At 34.6% G+C, this 21,196-nt stretch overlaps 1 protein-coding gene across 5 annotated transcripts in view; it reads right to left on the bottom strand.

Annotated features, from left to right (window-relative positions):
* CARF (calcium responsive transcription factor) overlaps window positions 1–21,196 on the bottom strand; it is a 70,026-nt gene that overhangs the window by 35,105 nt on the left and 13,725 nt on the right. For 4 of the 5 annotated variants that reach the window (XR_008666988.1, XR_008666990.1, XR_008666989.1 and 1 more), the window contains 6 exons: window positions 17,636–17,753; window positions 16,527–16,754; window positions 8,939–9,059; window positions 7,787–7,916; window positions 6,042–6,126; window positions 2,569–2,758 (listed from right to left, as the gene is read on the bottom strand). Coding sequence is in view for 1 of the 5 variants with exons in the window: in XM_055345162.1 (XP_055201137.1) it covers window positions 2,569–2,758; window positions 6,042–6,126; window positions 7,787–7,916; window positions 8,939–9,059; window positions 16,527–16,754; window positions 17,636–17,713 (832 nt within the window). In the remaining 4 variants the exon portion in view is untranslated. Of the gene's footprint in view, window positions 1–2,568; window positions 2,759–6,041; window positions 6,127–7,786; window positions 7,917–8,938; window positions 9,060–16,526; window positions 16,755–17,635; window positions 17,754–21,196 lie in introns of those variants that run through there. The other variant, XR_008666992.1, reaches the window with a different exon arrangement.

Below are 21,196 nucleotides of genomic sequence, written 5' to 3'. Positions count from 1 at the left end.
ACCTATGAAGTATTCTTGCAAAATACTAACAGAGATTAAATCTTTATTTAATCAAGCCTCCAGATCTAACAGTTCACAGGAAATATAGGAGATTTTTTAAAAAAACATGTTAACTACAGTACAGAGATGAAATCAGCTAAACTCAGAATATGGCAAGCTCTACAGGATAAACTACCTAGAGGAAAAGAGGAGAAATAATTTTAGATGAAAAGATATTTAAGAGATAAATTAACCAAATGTAATCTGTGAACCCTGGATGTGAATTTGAACAAACCTCTGGAAATAGCATTATTTGATAAGTAAAAAAATGTGAACATTGGACATTTTATGACATTAAGAAATTACCATTAATTCATTTAAAGTATGTGATTTATATATATATATATATATAAAAGAGTTATCTTTTAGAGATATATACTTTAATATATAAAATATATTTTAGTAATTATAGATAAAGCAATAGGATATCTGGAATTTGCTCTAAAATTATCTTGGAGATGGGGAATGGAGAAGTTGGTAGGGAAATGAGATAAGATTGACCATATGCTAATAGCTGTTGAAGCTGGATGATGGATAGATGGGGAGTCGTGGGATTTCATATATTATTGCCTTTACTTTGAGACATATATATATGTATCATTTTTATATATTGCCTTTAACTTTAAGACATATATATGTATTATTTTTATATATTGCCTTTAACTTGAGATATATATATGTATATATATGAAAATTTCCAGAATATAAAGATTTCTAAAGTCTGACAGTGCAACTCTAAGGTAAATGAAGAAAGGGAAATTTTCACACATTGCTGAAACAAGTGAAAATTGGTACAAGTTGTCAATTCCTCAAGTATAATTCTGAAATTTAAAAAGTTCAGAAAACAAAATTTTGGGGAACCCATCAGACTACAAAACTTGACCTGAACTTTATGGCGCTATTTATAGTCTTTTATTTATTCCTCTTAGTATTACTATCCAAAAAGTATTACTGTATTTGATTATGTGATATGGTCTACAGAATATTTGCTGGAAGTATTCTGTAATATTATAACATTCCAAAAATTCTGAAATACATGTGGCCCAAAATCTTTAGAGATTTTGGACCTGTACAATCACTTCAGAGAACAATTTGAGATAATCTTGTAAAGACGAAATGGGCATACTTTGCAACTCAGCAATTCCACTTAAATGCATACACCATTAACTTATTTACAACTTTTCAACAGAAAATATATATTGTTAAGGTTTGACTACAGAATTCCTTATAATGTTGAAAATTAGAAACACCCTATGATCATTAGTAGAAAAATAGTGGTTTGGTCATATGCTGGGATATTATGTACTGGTTAAATTAAGATCTATAAAAGTATCAATGTGGATAGATTTCAAGAAATCAAGGTGAGTGAAAAATTACATAACAATGTCTATAGTTTACTATTTGTGAATATTTCAAAATATTCAAAACAGTAAAATACATTATTACAAATAAAATATGTGTGTTAAAGTATAAAAATATAGACTGGAAAGATACACACCACATTTATGTAGTGGCTGCCTGTGGAGAGTTAACATGGGAATTAGAACTAGGGAAGGGGAAAATGCTGCATTTCTTTTATAGGATACTAATGAAACCTAGGAAGAAGAGATTATATTTATTTCATCTTCCTTCACATATTTTTTTATATCCTCAGAGGGCCGGGATGAGACTGCAACTCTTCCAGCTGAATCAGCATTCCCATAGTCCTAAAATAAATCACTTATCTTTACGTTCTTTCATGTATAACTAGCCCTACGGTGAAATTCTGGAAATTGTTTGAAACTCTGCTGCTTTAGGGGAGCCTTGCTGGCTTAGTCAGTGGAGCATGCAACTCTTGACCTGGGTGTTGTGAGTTTGAGCCCCACATTGGATATAGAGATTAGTTAAAAATAAAATCTTAAAAAAACTTCACAAACTCTATCACTTTAATACACACTAGCCCAATATTTCAGAATAGTGTATGTAGGACATCTGATACTGGAGAATCCTAATATTGGAAATCTATATAACACAACCCCAGATTGCATACAAATTCTATACAGTAACTCCAGAGTCATAAACTATAAGCTATAGAAAATGAATATAAATTTGTCCCACAAAAATAAATAAATAAATAAATAAATAAATAAATAAATAAATAAATAAATCCCGCAAGATGAATCAAGAGACAAGAGACTTATCTGGACTCAATAAAAAAAAAAAAAAAAAACCTAACAGATATACATATTTAGATTAATAACATTGGCTCCATTAATATTTTTATTTTCTATTTATCTGCATAATATCTAAGTATTATTTATTCTAATACACTAAAATACAATTTCACAACAAAATAATTGGTCATATTTACTTCAATTTTCTTTTTAGTTTTATGTGCATTTTCATCAATTAACATTCAGTTATCATCCACAAAAATGAAAATTTGGTGCAAAATTTTTAGGAAAACAACATTTTCACAAATGATCATGGCTGTGCTGAACCTTTTAAAGTAATTCTTTTTTTTTTTTTAATAGTTCTTTTAAAAAGTACCTGCATTGACAAATGGAATTCCATCATATGGGACATACTGAGATTTCCACATCAAGCGTGTAGCTGGCTTTGCTGGGCTTGGAGATTGGCGGGTCCCCCAAACACTCTGTGTTTGCTGCTTATGAAATGTTAGGACACTTTCTAATTCAGTCTCACTTACACAATAGCCACGGTATGAATCTCCAATTTTCTGAATGAAGTAGAAATTAAATAACAAAATTATTAGCAAATATGTTTCATTGTACAAAAAAATTCAATGAAGTGGTTATCCAAGATAAAAGCTCATCAGTTTTCAAAAGAGAATGTCATTCTCCCTGCTATCAATGACTTATTACAATCAGTATATCTGATCCACTTTCAGCCAGCATTATCAAATAGATATTCTCTAAATATTTGTTAGAGAACATAATGTCAAACTCATGGCCACATCATCAGTATCAAAATTTTGCTTGAAAAATAATATTTAGGGAAAATGGTTTGAGGAACACATTATATACCCATTCTTCCTTATATTTAAGTTCTAACTCTGGATCCGATCAGGTCAGCATAAAACTAGCCACAGGTAACTAACTAGGTTACCTTTCTTTTGCTGAAATTAAATTTTTTCTCAGATTTTATTTATTTATTCATGAGACACACAAAGAGAGAGAGAGGGGGCAGAGACACAGGCAGAGGGAGAAGCAGGCTCCATGCAGGGAGCCTGACATAGGACTCGATCCCGGGTCTCCAGGATCATGCCCTGGGCTGAAGGTGGCGCTAAACCGCTGAGCCACCCGGGCTGCCCTGAAATTAATTTTGATACGACATGTATCTTTTTGAAAGCCTATGAAAATTGTGTTGGTATCTCCTAAGTGATATCAAAGAATTTGCTTATTAAGATTCTTTTTAAGAAGATCCTTCTCTGAGAGAAAATTGTTTGAATTTAGTACCAAAAATAGTTAATGGTTTTATTTTTTTAATGGTTTTATTTTATGGAAATTAACTTAATTACTTTTATCTAATGGACACAGAATAACTGAGTTGCTTCTTTTTTGAAATAAAGTTGCTTATAGACAAGTGTGTGTGTATGTGGACATACATACATGTGTGTACATACAGTTCATTAAGATAAACTTCCGTTTTATGGTTACATTATTATTTTTCTTTATTCTTTAGTTCCCATTTTAATTTCTACCTTGCTAATATATTTTATGTATTTCTGTAAGCTGTTTTCATTCTTCCTCAAACAAGGAAGGTATAAATAAATTATGTAAAAAAAAATTGGTATTATCTACCCACAACCATGTATCCCTCAACAAGAGGGGAAGCTTTTTCTATACCAATAGAGAAAAATCTGTTAACTGTGATTTCTACAGTAAAATGCATACAGACCCAGAACTGACTCCAAGTGTGTTTCCCCACTAAAGGGAATAAGAGCAGAGATGTGGGACTAGGAATCTTTTCCTCTTTATTAGATTAAATATTTCACCCTGCAGGAATACATTTAACAAGAACGAAGGTATCAAAATACTGTTGTGGCTGCACTTTGGGCCACATTAAGAAGAGATAACCTGATGCCAAGCAATACATTATCTCCAATTTCTCCTAACAAAAATAAAGATTCCTAGGCTTACACATTTCTTTCTAGCCTAGATATTTCTTCATCAAAATATTGATTACACGAGGATCCCTGGGTGGCTCAGCTGTTTAGCACCTGCCTTCAGCCCAGGGTGTGATCCTGGAGACCCGGGATCGAGTTCCACATCAGGCTCCCTGCATGGAGCCTGCTTCTCCCTCTGCCTGTGTCTCTGCCTATCTCTCTCTGTGTCTCTCATGAATAAATAAATAAAATCTTTAAAAAACAAAACAAAAAACACAAAACATTGATTACAAACAAAAGTAGAAACATAAAGTCCAGCTATAACATTTTTTAATAAATAAAATGAATAGAGTTTATAATGTTGTCAATGACAAGAAAAATTCTAGAATTAGTACAATATAACCAGGCATCTGTCAGGAGATAAAAGTTTAACATAGTTTTAAAAGTTATCCAATTAGTACATATTAGTCAAACCTAATAAATGCTTATAGAAAAACATAAAAGTCAAAAAGTAATAAGGATTATTAAACAATATATATACATATTTTATTTTATTATTATTTTTGCCCACCCCTATATATATATATATACATATTTTAAAGATATTATTTGAGAGAAAGAGCACAAGCAGAGGAGAGGGCAGAGGGAGAGGAATAGGGACAAGCAGACTCCGCATTGAGTGTGGAGCCCAATGCAGGGCTCAATCCCAGGACCCAGACATCATGACTTGAGCCAAAGTCAGACACTCAACAGACTGAGCCACCCAGACACCCCTATTAAACAATATTTTTAATAAACAAAACAAAATGCAGAAAACATTCCTTTAGCCATTAACCAAAATTGTTTTTCACTACTGATATAGCTTAGGAGAGAAGAAAGAATCCTTCACTGGTGATGATCCATTCTGCTGGACAGTTTTAAGTAGTTTCTTATAAGATTTGTAACATTAGGTAAGCCACACAATGCACATGATTGTAAAGCAATGTGTTTTGGCCATATAATTGCTAATGCTTTAATGTTTATAGAATTCTGTAAAGTTTATAACAACGATTTTAAAAACTCTCATCAGGGGTACCAGAGTGGCTCAGTCACTTGAGTATCCAACTCTTATTTCAGTTCAGGTCCTAATCTCAGGGTCATAGGATTGAGCCCTGAGATGGCTCCATCCTCAGCAGGGAGTGTCTGAGATTCTCTTTCTCCCTCTCCCTCTGCTCCTTCCCCTGCTCAATGCTATGTAATAATGAATAAATAATTAAGCAAATAATTAAGAAAGGTAATGATAATAAATACCAAAGAATTAAAAAGACAAGGAATTTAAGAAGTAGAGCTAGTTGTGACATGGTAATTTGTTTAGCATATGGTAAATTTGAGTTGAAATTCAAGTAAAACTTCAGTAAGTAGCTGGAGATCTGGGGCAAGAGCAAAGGGATAATAAAAGAACCAGTGATATAGATTTGGAAATCATTTTTATAAAAGTGAGAATTGAAAGTTAACAAAGTTGATCAGCTATCCAAGGGATAAAATGTAGAGAAATAAGGCAAGGTCAAACAGTAAAACTTAAAGAATTTCCACTGAGAATATGAAAAGAAATAAGTTCAAACAAAGAAGTAGAAGGAATGGTCAAATAAATAGATAAAAACCAGAAACATGATAGTGAAGTTTTATAGAAGAGTTGTAAGAGAAAAAATGATAGTAAAGCACTAAGGGATTTATATGATCTCTGTTTTAACAGAGCCTACAATCTCTATGGAATAAAAGAATAGATGAGATCAGAGTTAGCATAAATATGAACAAGGTATTACAGATATAGTCTCTAAGTTGTGCTTAAAAGAGGACATTTTGGGATGCATTATATCAATTTAGTGAATCTAGGTAAGGTTTATTTTTAACTCACCTCACAGCTCCTAAGACGGCAGGCCCACATAGGTGTGTTAGAAGAAAGTGGCTGGAGAGGAGCCAGAAAGGGTTCTTCAAGCATTCTGGGACAAGGGAAGAATATAAATAAATATATATTACAAGTTACACACACAAACACACATATGACATTCAATTGTTTTATCTCATTATCCAGTGTTAAAGACAATATATTGAGGTTACCAATAAGAAACTATAATAATAGGCGTGCCTGGCTGGCTCAGTTGGAAGAGCATGTGACTCTTGATCTTGGGAGTCATGAGTTCAAGCCCCAAGGTGGGTGTAGAGTTTACTAAAAAACAAGGGATGCCTGGGTGGCTTGGCAGTTGAGCGTCTGCCTTCTACTCAGGGCATGATCCCAGAGTCACAGGATCAAGTCCTATATCAGGCTCCCCATACGGAGCCTGCTTCTCCCTCTGCCTGTGTTTCTGCCTCTCCCTCTGTGTCTCTCAGGAAAAAATAAATAAAATCTTTAAAAAATAAAAATAAAAACAAAAGCTTAAAACAAAAGAAGAAATAATAACAATACAGTTGATGGGTGTATTAATTATAATTTTCTTTAAACATCACTATTTTATTAATTGCTAAAGTAAAGGCCTAAGTTTCTTCCTCCAAATATCTATAACCCCAACAAATTTAAGTGCTTTATATATCTCTCTTAAACCTTATTTTGTAGTCTTCTCTTTATATAATTGTTTTTCATTTGACAAAAAAATGAGCCAATAAACATCTTCAAGTGACTTGTTAAGAGTTAACTTGATTTTATGGCAAGCTCTAAGACTAAATGTCATAAATATTGTGTTAATTTTTAAATATTGTCACCAATAGTTAAAAGAATGTAAATAATACAAAACTTATGTCTAGGGATCCCTGGGTGGCGCAGCGGTTTGGCGCCTGCCTTTGGCCCGGGGCGCGATCCTGGAGACCCGGGATCGAGTCCCACGTCGGGCTCCCGGTGCATGGAGCCTGCTTCTCCCTCTGCCTGTGTCTTTGCCTCTCTCTCTCTCTCTCTCTCTCTCTCTCTCTCTCTGACTATCATAAATAAATAAAAAATTAAAATAATAATAATAATAAAAAAATAAAATAAAAAATCTTTAAAAAAAAACTTATGTCTATAGCTGCCTAAATTATTATAAACAGTATTGTCAAAAATAAAAACAGAAACATGTTAACAAAAAACATTTAATACTTTACACCACAGAGGAATTAAATGCATAAAAAGATGATGAACCATTAAACATTTTAGGAACTAGAATGGACATTTCTTTATTCTAAAAATGCTATTAGTCTCAGATGTTTTCTTTTTTTTTTTTTTTTAAGATTTTTATTATTTACTTATGAGAGGCAGAGACACAGGCAGAGGGAGAAGCAGGCTCCCTGTAAGGAGCCCAATGTGGGACTTGATGATCCCAGATCCCCAGATCATGCCCTGAGTTGATGGCAGATGCTCAGCCGCTGAACCACCCAGGTGTCCCAGTCTCAGATGTTTTCAAATTGCTTCAAAAGATAACGGGTGTCACTGAAGAAAAGTAGCACTCAGGGATAGTCTCCTACTTGCCAAGATGCCATTAAAATAATTAAAGATACTTAATAATTTGATGACAGTTTATTCTATTTCCTGAATTTCTGATTTTTTCTACAGTCAGCCCAATTTACATGTGATAATTTAAAAAAAGATTTCTATGATGATTTCAAAACATGAACTCCTCTTTCCCACTGACTCACCTGGCCACTGTCTTTTTGGGCAATGTGACGGATGCTTGTGAATGAAGAGTGTAATTACTGGTACTGTCTGCTAGAACATCTACTTTTACAGTTGGTAAACTTCTATCACTGGATTTCTCTTCAGAGACATCTGAGCAGCAATAACAAGAACAAAGCAACATCAACATCTTGAATTAGACCATGAGAATATAACTAACTAGAGCTCATACATTTGAAGTAGGAAAGGCAAGATATGTTCTAAAGATAAAGACAGCAAAACTTATAATGCTTTATTAAAAATTTCTCTAATGAACTTGTTTCATTTCAGATTATAATACTGTCTACTAAAATTTTATAATTAAGTTTTTGAAGCTTATATCGAATAGACAGGATATCAAAGTAGAATTGTTATGTTAATAACTTCATAATATAATAGGAAAATGTAAAACTCTTTTTCATTTCTATGCCAAGTTTATCATTTTGTCTGCAAATTGTTTTTTCCTTACGTTTTAACTGCTAACAAAGAATCATATCACTAAGGTAAAACTGTCTACTCTTAAGTCATTAGCTCTGAATGAACAATTAAACAGTGTGGCTATGGTGTTAGAAAAGGGACTGAAACACATAGACAAGGAAAGGAAGCAAAAAAAGAGAACTAACAGGAATATTATCAAATAGATAAGGAAAAGAATGAAAAATGAAGAGCATGATTCTCCTTTCTGAATCTGAAGGAAAAAAGGTAAGAGGAAAAGAGCAAAGAGGATGCAAAGAATAGTTAAATACAAGAGTAATGAGTCACATGGATAACAATAATATGGATAAAAATACAAATGTAAAAATTTCTCCAGTAGCTATTAGCACTATATTCTTGTTATTGTTGCTGTTATTATTACTGTTATTATAATCGAGAAGAATTTATTTTATGCTCACTGGTGATTTGGGAGGAAGCAAGAGTCAACCAGCTTCATTGAATTCCAAAATGAAATAGACAGCTAACCTAGACAGGAGTTGAAAAATGAAATTTATTTGAGCTAAAAAAACGTTTTTCTAATTATTCAGTTCGCAATCTTACCCAAAGAGATCAATTTTAGCCGAGTTTCATGAGGTGATTTTCTGAAATATACATCTGTTCTTTAAAAATTCTCAAATCCCCTGTATCTCATGATTACTCACCCCGAGTACTATTCACATCCGCAAGCTGCCCCTGAGGTATAATCACTTGTGCCATTCCTGTCTGGGTAGATGGAATTACACGGAGCACCTCTCCATTTTCTGATGGATTAGCAACAATCATCTTGGAAGCATTAAAAAAGAAATCAGATACATAAACCAACAAGGATTTAATAGAAGACATACCTATCTATATGGTAGATCCTATTATTTCCATCATTTTGTAAATGAAAATACTGAGGAACATAAAAAATTTTATTCAAAGTTTCAGAACTGGTAAGTGGTAAAGCTAGGATTCAAAACAGGCAGTTTGGTCCTAGTTCCTATAATCTTAACCACTTATGGTATTAATCATTATACATGTATGAGGCCTAATTACTTAGTAATGTGAACAAGGCTCTGACTGGACTAAACATATTTACTCTTTTTCTACTTACTGTATGATATCCCTATGTCTGAATTATTTGTATGGTAATCATTTATTCCATATTTTAAGTCACTTTCATTAGTTTAAAAACAGTACCTTGTTAGATATCTAATTAAACAGAATTTATTTTTATATCTATGAATTTATATATATCCTGTCATGGTCCATAAGGAATACCATAAAATACCCCCAAATTCTGAAAATATAAGAAAAATCATATGTTTATTATTTCCTTTTTTCCCTTCAGTTTACCAATTGAATCCATTGCCTTAAATTTAGAGGACTGTCAACTAAAACAGTATCTGAAGAAAAACATTTTGAGCCTATTATTTGAAAATAAAGCTAGGGATGCCTGGGTGGCTCAGCAGTTGAGCATCTGCCTTTGGCTCAGGGTGTGACCTCGGGGTCCTGGGATCGAGTCCCACATGGGGCTTCCCACAGGGAGCCTGCTTCTCCCTCTGCCTATGTCTCTGCCTTTCTCTGTGTGTCTCTCATGAATAAAAAAATCTTAAAAAAAGAGAGAGAAACTAATATATTATTTGAAAATAAGTTTATCCTGTATTTCCAGGCTTTTCAGACACCTTGTAAACTTTATTACCTACCCTACTACTCTTCTATTGACAGTTAGTGTTTTACCCAAAGCCTGTTATTCTCAGTTCTCCCTCAAATAACTCTTTGTAACCATTCTACTTTCCAAGACTGCCTTTATACTATGCATGAAAACATGACTGATGCCTGACAGAGACTGTAGTCCTAGTTTTAAGAGGGTCATTTGAAAAAAATTAAATTTGAAAAAAACTTCAACAAAGTAGATTCTTTTTTTTTTTTTTTTTTTTTTTATTTATGACAGTCAGAGAGAGAGAGGCAGAGACACAGGCAGAGGGAGAAGCAGGCTCCATGCACCGGGAGCCCGATGTGGGATTCGATCCCGGGTCTCCAGGATCGCGCCCCGGGCCAAAGGCAGGCGCCAAACCACTGCGCCACCCAGGGATCCCAACAAAGTAGATTCTTTAAATACATAAACATTTCCCAGAAATTAAGAGTAAGTAATTGTTACCCTTCCTTATCAAGTTTCTTAAGATAAAGATATCTTGCTATACCTCTTATCACCTCATCATGAGAAAGCAACTGTAAACTCTGATGATGATAACTGCTTTACATTTGTTGAGTGCATACTAGTGGAGGACTTTACATGCATTACCGTATTTAATCTTTATCACATGTATATGAAGTAAACACATTTTATACTTGAGGATATTGTCACAAGAGGTTACACAACTTATGCAAGATAACACAGGGTTATACAGTGGTGAGTTGAAATTCAAACCCAATGCAAATTACTCTGTATTTCTTTCCATTATCTAATGATGTTACTTAACCTAAAAAAAAGACTAAAACAATACAAAAAATACTGCTGGACTTTAAAAAGTAACAGCAATAATATGGTTTTAAATCCTTTACTCCTCAAATGAGATTAAGTATTTGATTTGTAAAAAATATTCCATTCATTCTTAGAAAATAAGAAATATTGCTGTGGTTACTACTAAATCCAAATAAAACACATATATTTATAATTCATTCAATCATACAAAAAATTCATAATTAAGAATGATCTGTGGAATATCTTCTTAATTTTGAAAATATGTTTTCTATGTACAATGGAGAAGAATCTCCTTCATTTTCTCTTTCCTTAGCTAATTCTATCTGGTACCTAAAAAAATATTTTCAGCTCATGTAATTTGATAATGGTGACAGTATATTACTTTTACTATTCTAAAAGAAGTTAATTATTTTTAATCTTGTAATGGAAACAAATAATTTTGAAAAGTCATCTGTTGAAATAAGCATTCTATTTGAGTCAGGCATTGACATTATCAGAAAACCTTGGCTAATAAGTAGTCATATTTACTGGGCTCTTTGTGTACTGTACAATATATGTAATAAATCCAAAATGCCATTCCTGTTTCACTTGAAAACCTCTTCATCTATTGCAGATTCAGTCACTACAGAATCTTTACTACTTCCTTCATAACTTCTACATAAACAAAATTGATTGAAAGAAATATCCTTAAAAAAAGATCCATTTGGTGGGAGATGTTGAAAATGCGGAAGGCCATGCATGTATAGGGGCAAGGGCTTTATGAGAAATCTCTATACTTTCTGCTCAGTTTTGTTTTGAACCTAAAGTTACTCTAAAAAATGGTCTATTAAACAAAACCCCCCGAAATTTCCACTATATTTCCCAAAACATCACTGCCTTTTAAAATTTTTATTTTAATTCCAGTTAGTTAGCATACAATGTTACATTAGTTCCAGGTATACTGATTCAACAATTCCATAAATCACGCAGTGCTCATCATGATAAGGGCACTCCTTAATCCCCATTATCTATTTTACCTTTTTCTCCACCCACTTCCCCTTCTGGTAACGACTAGTTTGTTCTCAATAGTTAGGAGTCTGTTTCTTGGTTTGTCTCTTTTTTTCCCTCTTTGTTCATTTGTTTTGTTTCTTTTTTGTTTTTTGTTTTGTTTTTTTGTTTGTGTTTCTTAAATTCCACTTTTAAGTGAAATTTGTCTTTGACTGACTTAAGTGAAATTTAGTTTAAGTGAAATTTGTCTTTGACTGACTTATTTTTTATTTTTTTTAAAATTTTTTTTATTTTTTATTTATGATAGTCACAGATAGAGAGAGGCAGAGACACAGGCAGAGGGAGAAGCAGGCTCCATGCACCGGGAGCCCGACGTGGGATTCGATCCCGGGTCTCCAGGATCGCGCCCTGGGCCAAAGGCAGGCGCCGAACCGCTGCGCCACCCAGGGATCCCTTGACTGCCTTATTTGCTTAGCTTTATACTAACTCCATCCATGTTGTTGCAAATGGCAAGATTTAATTTTAAAAAAATATATATATTTTATTTATTCATGAGAGACAGAGAGAGAGAGAGAGAGAGAGGCAGAGACACAGGCAGAGGGAGAAGCAGAATCCATGCAGGGAGCCTGATGTGGGACTTGATTCCAGGACTCCAGGATCATGCCCTAGGCCGAAGGCAGGCGCCAAACCGCTAAGCCACCCAGGGATCCCCAGGATTTTATTTTTTTAATGGCTGAATTATAATCCAGTGTATCTATACCTCATTCTTCTTAATCCATTCATCAGTAGATAGAAACTTGGGCTGTTTCCAAAATTTGGCTGAGTAAAAAATGCTGCTATGAATACAGGGGTGCGTGTATCCCTTTGAATTAGTGTCTTTGTATTTGGTTAAATATCCAGTAGTGCAATTGCTGGATTATAGGGTAGCTCTATTTGTAACTTTTTGAGGAAACTCCATACTTTTTTCCCCAGTGGCTATATCAGTTTTCATTCTCACCAACAGTGCATGAGGACGGTTCCTTTTTCTCCACATTCTTGCAAACACTGTTGTTTCCTATGTTGTTGATTTTAACCATTCTGACAGGTATGAGGTGGAATCTCATTGTAGTTTAGATTTGCATTTCCCTGATGATCAGGATGTTGATCTTTTCATGTGTCTGTCGGCCATATGTATGTCTTCTTTGGAGAAATGTCTGTTTGTGTCTTCTGCCCATTTTTTAATTGGTTTCTTGGGGTATTGAGTTTTATAAGTTCTTTAAATATTTTGGATACTAACCCTTTATCAGGTATGTCATTTGCAAATATGTTCTCCCACCTGAAGGTTGCCTTTTAGTTTTGCTGATTGTTTCCATCACTGTGCAGAGCTTTTTATTTTGATGAAGTCCCAATACTTTATTTCTGCTTTTGTTTCCCTTGCCTCAGGGATCTAATTAGAAAAAAAAGTTGCTACAACCTATCTCAGAGTTATTTGTGCTCTCTTCTAGGAGTTTTATGGTGTTGAGTCTCACATTTAGGTCTTCAATCTATTTTTAATTTATCTTTGTGTATGGTGTTAGAAAACAGTCTAGTTTCATTCTTTGTTTTTTCATAGATCTTTCCTAAACTTTATTTTTTAAAATTATTTTTTAATTTAAATTCAATTGATTAACAAATAGGGTATTCTTACTTTCAGAGTTACAGGTCAGTGATCCATTAGTCTTATATAACACCCAGTGCTCATTATATCACGTGCCCTCCTTCATGTTTATCACTCAGTTACCCCATCCTCCCACCCTCTTCCCTCCAGCAACCCTTAGTTTGCTTCCTATGATTAAGAGTCTCTTATGGTTTGTATCCCTCTGATTTTGTCTTGTTTTATTTTTCCCTCCCTTCCCCCATGATCCTCTGTTTTGTTTCTTAAATTCCACATATAGGTAGGATCATAATCATAACTGTCTTTCTCTGATTGACTTATTTCGCTTAGCATAATATCCTCTAGTTCCATCCATATCCTTGCAAATGCACGATTTCATTTTTTGATGGCTGAGTAGTATTCCACTGTGTGTGTGTGTGTGTGTGTACATATATACACACATCTTCTTTATCCATTCATCTGTCAATGGACATCTGGGCTCTTTCCATACTTTGGCTATTTTGGACACTGCTGCTACAAACATTGGGGTGCAGGTGCCCCTTTGGATTACTACATTTGTATCTTTGGGTAAATACCTAGTAGTGCAATTACTGGGTCATAGGGTAGCTCTATTTTCAATTTTTTGAGGAACTTACATACTGTTTTTCAGACTGGCTCCACCAGCTTGCATTCCCATTAGCAGCTGAAGAGGGTTCACCTTTCTCCACATCCTCAACATCTATTATTTCCTGACTTGTTCATTTTTGCCATTCTGACTGGTGTGAGATGCTATCTCACTGTAGTTTTGATTTGTATTTCCCTGATGCTTTGTGATGTCGAGCATTTTTTCATGAGTTTGTTGGTTATTTGTAGGTCTTCTTTGGAGAAATGTCTGTTCATGTCTTCTGCCCATTTCTTGACTGGATTTGTTTTCTTTTTGGGGGGTTGAGATTGATAAATTCTTTGTAGATTATGGATATTAGCCTTTATCTGATAAAACATTTGCAATATTTTCTCTCATTCAATATATTGTCTTTGGGTTTTGTTGACTGTTTCCTTTGCTGTGCAAAGCTTTTTATCTTGATGAAGTCCCAATAGTTTGTTTCTGCCTTGTTTCCCTTACCTTTGGAGATGTGTCTAGTCAGAAGTTGCTGCAGCCAAGGTCAGAGAGATTGTTGCCTGTGTTATCCTCTAGGATTTTGATGCATTCCTGTCTCACATTTAGGTCTTTCATCCATATTGAGTCTATTTTTATGTATGGTGTAAGAAATAGTCCAGTTTCATTTTTCTGCATGTAGCTGTCCAATTTTCCCAACACCACTTGTTGAAAAGACTTTTTTCCATTGGATTCTCTTTCATGCTTTGTTGGATATTAGTTGACCACAGAGTTGATTTTCCATTTCTAGGTTCTCTATTCTGTTCCGTTGATCTATGTGTCTGTTTTTGTGCCAGTATCATACTGTCTTTATGATCACAGCTTTGTAATAGAATTTAAAGTCTGGAATTGTGATGCCACCATCTGAGAACCCAAAAGACTTCACCCCCAAATTGCTAGAACTCTCAGGAATTCAGCAAAGAGGCAGGTTATAAAATCAATGCACAGGGACACCTGGGTGGCTCAGCAGTTGAGCATCTGCCTTTGGCCCAGGACGAGACCCTGGAGTCCTGGGATCGAGTCCCACATCAGGCTCCCTGCATGGAGCCTGCTTCTCCCTCTGCTTATGTCTCTCATGAATAAATAAAATCTTTAAAAAAAATAAAATCAATGTTCAGAAATCAGTTGCATTTCTATGTACCAACAATGAGACAGAAGAAAGAGAAATTAAGGAGTCAATCCCATTATAATTACATAAAAAATGCTTAGATACCTAGGAATAAACCTAACCAAAGAGGCAAAGGATCTACACTCAGAAAACTATAGAACACTCATGAAAGACACTGAGGAAGATACGGAAAAATGTTCCATGCTCATGGGGAAGAACAATTATCATTAAAATGTCTATGCTACCTAGAGCAATCTAGACATTCAATGCAATCCCTATCAAAATACCATCAACTTTTTTCACAGAGCTAGAATAAATAATCCTAAAATTTGTATGGAACCAGAAAAGACCCTGAATAGCCAAAGTAATGTTGAAAATACTTTCTTATATTCTGTTTCTTACATTTATTTCCATGCTTCATGCCACAGATCTTCTATTTCATAGCTTCAGGTAACCCTCTGCATTATCTCCTACCTCAGACAAATCACCTTTATGACCACTTTGTATAGAAAGTTTAATACAATTACAAAGAGAATGGGAACTCTAACAATTTTTAGACTAAAAAAAAGGACTTTAATGTGCTTTTAAAATAACCCTTCATATAATAGGACATAGATTAACTCTAGAATGGAAACAAAAGAGGGATTAATTTTAGGTAAAATGGTTGCTCACCTGTGGTATAACTTATAACTGAAGTTATAATCTTTAACATAATTTTTATTATGAAATTAATAAATACCCATTGTAGAAAATTTGGGAAACAGGTAAACAAGAGATATGTCATTCTTCATATAATTAATGTAAGGATATTCTTATTAATCAGAGAGAAACTTAAAAGTTTTTCTTAGTAATTATCTTTATTTTAATCAAAACCATCTTTCATTTCTTCTACTCAAACTATAAACTTGGCCATAAATACTTCAGCTAACAGTTTAAAGCAATATTTTCACTTTTACGCATTGTTATTTACATGGCACATACATATCTACCCAACAGTAAAGGTATGTCTAATTGCCAGTATACCACTGGTACTTCCATTGCTTTCTTTTGCTTTAAGAGACTGGAAATTAGTGACTGAGAGGTAGGTAAAGCAATAACCTTGAGTTTAGTCAAATGTATACACAAAAATAAATATGTTACATGTAAATGCTGGCACTAGTTACAAATTATGACACATTTCCAACTAACCTCAAAGTGACAGCGTACCTAGACATAGTGGCTGGGAAGTATTGGTTTAGCATTCTGTAAGTAGTCCTAAAAGGAAATCTTTTAAAATCTTCACATAACTTAAAAATGAACATCATGGAAACAGTATTTTCAAAGCAATGCAAATCAACAGTTTCAAGAAATAAAGGTGATCTAATAAGGTTATTACATTTTGCTTAATAGCATAAAACAAGTTATTTCTAAAATACACTCACCATTTGTGCATTAGAATCCCCCAATGACTGGAGTTCATATTGTATAGGTTGCCCATTTTGGTCCACTAGATCGAACTGTTCTGCAGAAAGAGTCTGTGTCTGAGTCAGCGCCCCTGGTATATTCTGTGATGTGAGTGAATTATCTGCTTCATGAGAAGTGATGGGTAAATCTCTAGGAGAATCATTCTGTCCAAAGGAAGGATCCCTGGAGTCCATACAGGTTAGATGCTTTTGCAAAGAAAAAAAAAAAAAAAAGCACTTGGGTGTTTGTAAAATATAATGTCACAATGCGTATTTTTAATTTTTTAAAAAAGATTTTATCAAGTAAGCTACACCCAACACAGGGCTCCAACTCACAAACTCAAGATCAAGAGTAGTATGCTCTACTGACTGAACCAGCCCAGTGTCCCTAATGCTACAATTAAAAAAAAAAAAATAGAAGTTTATCTCTGTGAAAAACAGTATGGACATTCCTCAAAATTAAAAATACAACTACCTGAGATCCCTGGGTGGCTCAGCAGTTTAGCACTTGCCTTCAGCCCAGGCCATGATCCTGGAGTACTGGGATCGAGTCCCACATCAGGCTTCCTGCATGGAGCTTGCTTCTCCCTGTGCCTGTGTCCCTGTGTCTCTGCCTCTCTCTCTCTCTCTCTCTCTCTCTCTCTCTCTGATAAATAAATAAAATCTTTAAAAAATAAAATACAGGGCAGAGACACAGGCAGAGGGAGAAGCAGGCTCCATGCACTGGGAGCCCGACGTGGGATTCGATCCCGGGTCTCCAGGATCGCGCCCTGGGCCAAAGGCAGGTGCTAAACCGCTGCGCCACCCAGGGATCCCAACAGTCTTGAATATAACAAATGTAACACTATTTCTTATATGTAAAAAAGCATTTTTAAAAAAAGATTTATTTATTTATTCATGAGAGACACAGAGGCAGACACACAGGTAGACAGAGAAGCAGCCCCCTGCAGGGAGCCCCATGTGGGACTCAATCCGGGATTCTGAGATCACAGCCTGAGCCAAAGGCAGATGCTCAACCACTGAGCCATCCAGGCATCCTGAAAAAGTTGTTAAATGGAATGGAAAAAAGTTCCCAGTTGAATTCCTACCTCATATACATGAGAATCTGTTTCTGATTCTTCGGAATCATTATGGTTGACTCTTAGTGAATCATTAGCCTGTTCCATGCTGGTATATTCAATTCCATTTTCTTCTGTTATTTAGTAGCTGAAAAAATATAAGTATGTGATTAAAGCACTTAACATATTTATGGAATGTTTGTCTTAAATAAATCTCCCATTTCTTCTATTGTGTTACCCTATAAAATTCAGATTAAATCATTTCCTTTTAAAGGGAATTTTTTTTTTAAGATTTCATTTATTTATTCATGAGAGACAGAGAGAGAGAGAGAGAGAGAGAGAGAGAGAGAGGCAGAGACACAGGCAGAGGGAGAAGCAGGCTCCCTGCAGGGAGCCCGACGTGGGACTCCATCCTGGGTCTCCAGGATCACACCCTGGGCTGAAGGCGGTGCTAAACCACTGAGGCACCTGGGCTGCCCAATTATTTCCATTCTATAAGGAAAATAAACATTTTTGGTAAATGACTTGCCAAAGCACCAGAACACATTTAAGGCAAAGCAGAGATTACCATTATGTAGTTCCCTCATCTTATTCTTTTAAAAAAAAAATTTATTCATGATAGACACACAGAGAGAGAGAGAGAGAGAGAGAGAGAGAGAGAGAGAGAGAGAGAGAAGAAGCAGGCTCCATGGAGGGAGCCTGACGGGACTCGATCCCGGGACTCCAGGATCACTCCCTGGGCCAAAGGCAGGCGCTAAACTGCTGAGCAACCTAGGGATTCCCCCCCCTCATCTTACTCTTAATTACACTCATGTACTAGTTAATTAAGATTGTTATTATGGGACAGGTATTTTTCACTCTTCCAAATCCTTCTAAAATTCTCATTTTACAAAGATTTAATACCAATAAAGGTTCTTAATTTCATGGGTATGCATTAGATAATTTTAGAAAAGATGTTTTGGTGTAGAGATTTTATACATATAGCTTTTACCATAACATACATTATACTACTAATATTGGCTTGACAAACTTTGAAAATAAAGAAATATATATTCCAAAAAGTTTGAGCCACATAGGCTGAGTACAGTGGTTAGCACTGGTGGTGATTTTGTCTTTAAACACACACACACACACACACACACACACACACACACACACACACACACACTGCCCCCTGGGGATATTTGGCAATTTCTGGAAATATTTTTGGTTGTCAAAAACTGAGAGCAGAACACTACTGGAATCTAACAGGGAGAAGCTAGAGGTCCTGCTAAATATTTTTGAATGCTCAAGGTAGCCCCCACAACAAAGATGTCAATGGTGATGAGGTTCAGAAACCTTGGCCTAATACATTATAACAAACACTTAATTCTCTATTACCTTAACATAAAATAAACTTCACGTAACATTTTTAAGAACCCACACATTTAATTTTATTTTTCATAAGACGGTATAAATTCTTTTTAAAAAAAACCTGAAAATTGGGGCACCTGGATGGCTCAGTCGGTTAAGCATCTGCCTTTGGCTCAGGTCATGATCTCAGGGTCCTAGGATCAAGCCCCAAGTCTGGAGTCCCTGCTCAACATGGAATCTCCTTGTCTCCCTCCTCCTTGGCCCCCTCCTCACTGTGTGTGCCTTCTCTCTCAAATAAATGAATAAAATCTTAATAAAATAAAAATCCTGAAAACTGTCTTTTAAAATTAATATGCATTAAATTAAATTTTTTGTTTTTGGTGTATAGTTCTATGGATTTTAACACATGTGACCACATCACAACCAGAATATACAATAATTCAATCATCCTAAGCACTAATACAAATTTATATATCTTGTACTTAATACTTAGTTGGAAATAAATTTAAAAAATAATAATTTTTAAAAAGACTTAGTTGGTACATGTTTTTGAACACACTAAAAATTTATTCTTCTGTGATAGCATGGACACATACATTTGCAAAATTAACCATTTCAGGAAATCTACAAGGTTCTCATTTCATATTTCCAAAATATTATAAATACTTCTAATCATACATAAATTTTAATAGGTTAAAAATCAGTCTTATTTTTAATAAATATAAAATATCTTAAAATTGCTTCTAAGATTTTAAATTATCACTTGTATTCTAATTTAATTTACTATAAAAATCCCCAAAACTCTTACCCTCTGAAGTAAGAGCAGTTTTATTTTATAATGTTCTGGTTCTATTTTGAATTTTTTACTGATACATATAAAATTTAGGAATAATATCCTTTATATATGGTTTAAAAAATAAAACAAAGTTCTACTAATGACATAATGGCATATTAGATAATAGAAGGCTCTCTTGCTAGAAAACAAGAAACAGAAAGTTGATCTAAAACAAAATATTTTGAGACTGGGAGCTGCTACAAGAAGTAACAAAATCAAAGGTCATTCCCTAATGACCTCTACGATCCCTCCCCCCATAAAAATAAAACCAAATGCTGAGAGCCAAACCCAAGTGATAAGCACAAGCAAAGAGGAAAATTTCTGCAAGAGCAGTGCTAATACACAGGTTTAATGGTTGGGAAAATGGGGCTAGGATAAGTAGTTCTTAGGGGAGAACTTAAAATCCCAAAATAAGGCTAGGAACCTGAAAGATCCTGAAACAAAAGTTTAGTCTAGCTTAATGCAGTTATTATTTGGAGGAACACAAACCCAAGTAAGGCATTAGTTTTCTTTACATTAATATTAAATATAAGCTTGGGGCTCAGTTGGCTAAGTGAAGTGTCTGCCTTTGGCTCGGGTCATGATACCAGGGTACTGAGATGGAGCTCTGTGTAGGGCTTCCTGCTCAGTGGGGAGCCTGCTTCTCCCTCTCCTCCCTGCTCCTACTCTCTCTCACTATTTCTGTAACTATCTATGTCTCTCTCTCAAATAAATAAATGAAATCTGAAAAAAAAATTAAACATAAGCTTAGAGTGCCAAAAAAAACAGGAAAATTATCAAAAAAAGAGTCAGCACCCCCTATAAACTTCAAATATTGGAATCATCTAACAGTGAATATAAAATAATCATTTAGGGGCACCTGAGTGGCTCAGTTAGTTAAATGTCTGCCTTCAGCTCAGGTCATGATCTCAGCCCCAAGTTGGGCTCCCAGCTCACTGGGGGGGGGGGGGGGGGGTCTCCTTCTCCCGCTCCCTCTGCCCATCCTCCCACCTCCCATTTGTGCTCTCTCTCTTAAATTCTTAAATAAATAAATAAAATCTTTTAAAAAATCATTTAATGTTCAAAGAGATATATATGAATGAATCATAGGAATACTCAAACAAGACTGAAAAGTTTAATCTGAAGGAAAACCAAATAGAATTTTCAGAAATTAAAAAATATAAGTCAATGGATACATAAAATAGAAGAATACATGCAGAAGAAAGAACTACTAAATTTAGAAGTCAGATTTTTAAAAATTACTCAGAATGCATCACAGGAAAAAAGAAGGTAAAATATATGAAGAAGAGACTTAAAACTAGGAAAAATAGAGTAAGTATAGCATACTTACAATTGGAATCTCAGAAGAATAGAAAAGAAAAAATGAGTGAGAGACAATATCTGAAGAGATAATAGTTAACAAT

This window comes from Nyctereutes procyonoides, unplaced genomic scaffold (genome assembly GCF_905146905.1).
Source record: "Nyctereutes procyonoides isolate TBG_1078 unplaced genomic scaffold, NYPRO_anot_genome, whole genome shotgun sequence".
NCBI classification, from domain to species: domain Eukaryota; kingdom Metazoa; phylum Chordata; class Mammalia; order Carnivora; family Canidae; genus Nyctereutes; species Nyctereutes procyonoides.
Note: the sequence above shows the minus strand (reverse complement) of the source record. Positions and strands in the feature narration are given on the sequence as shown.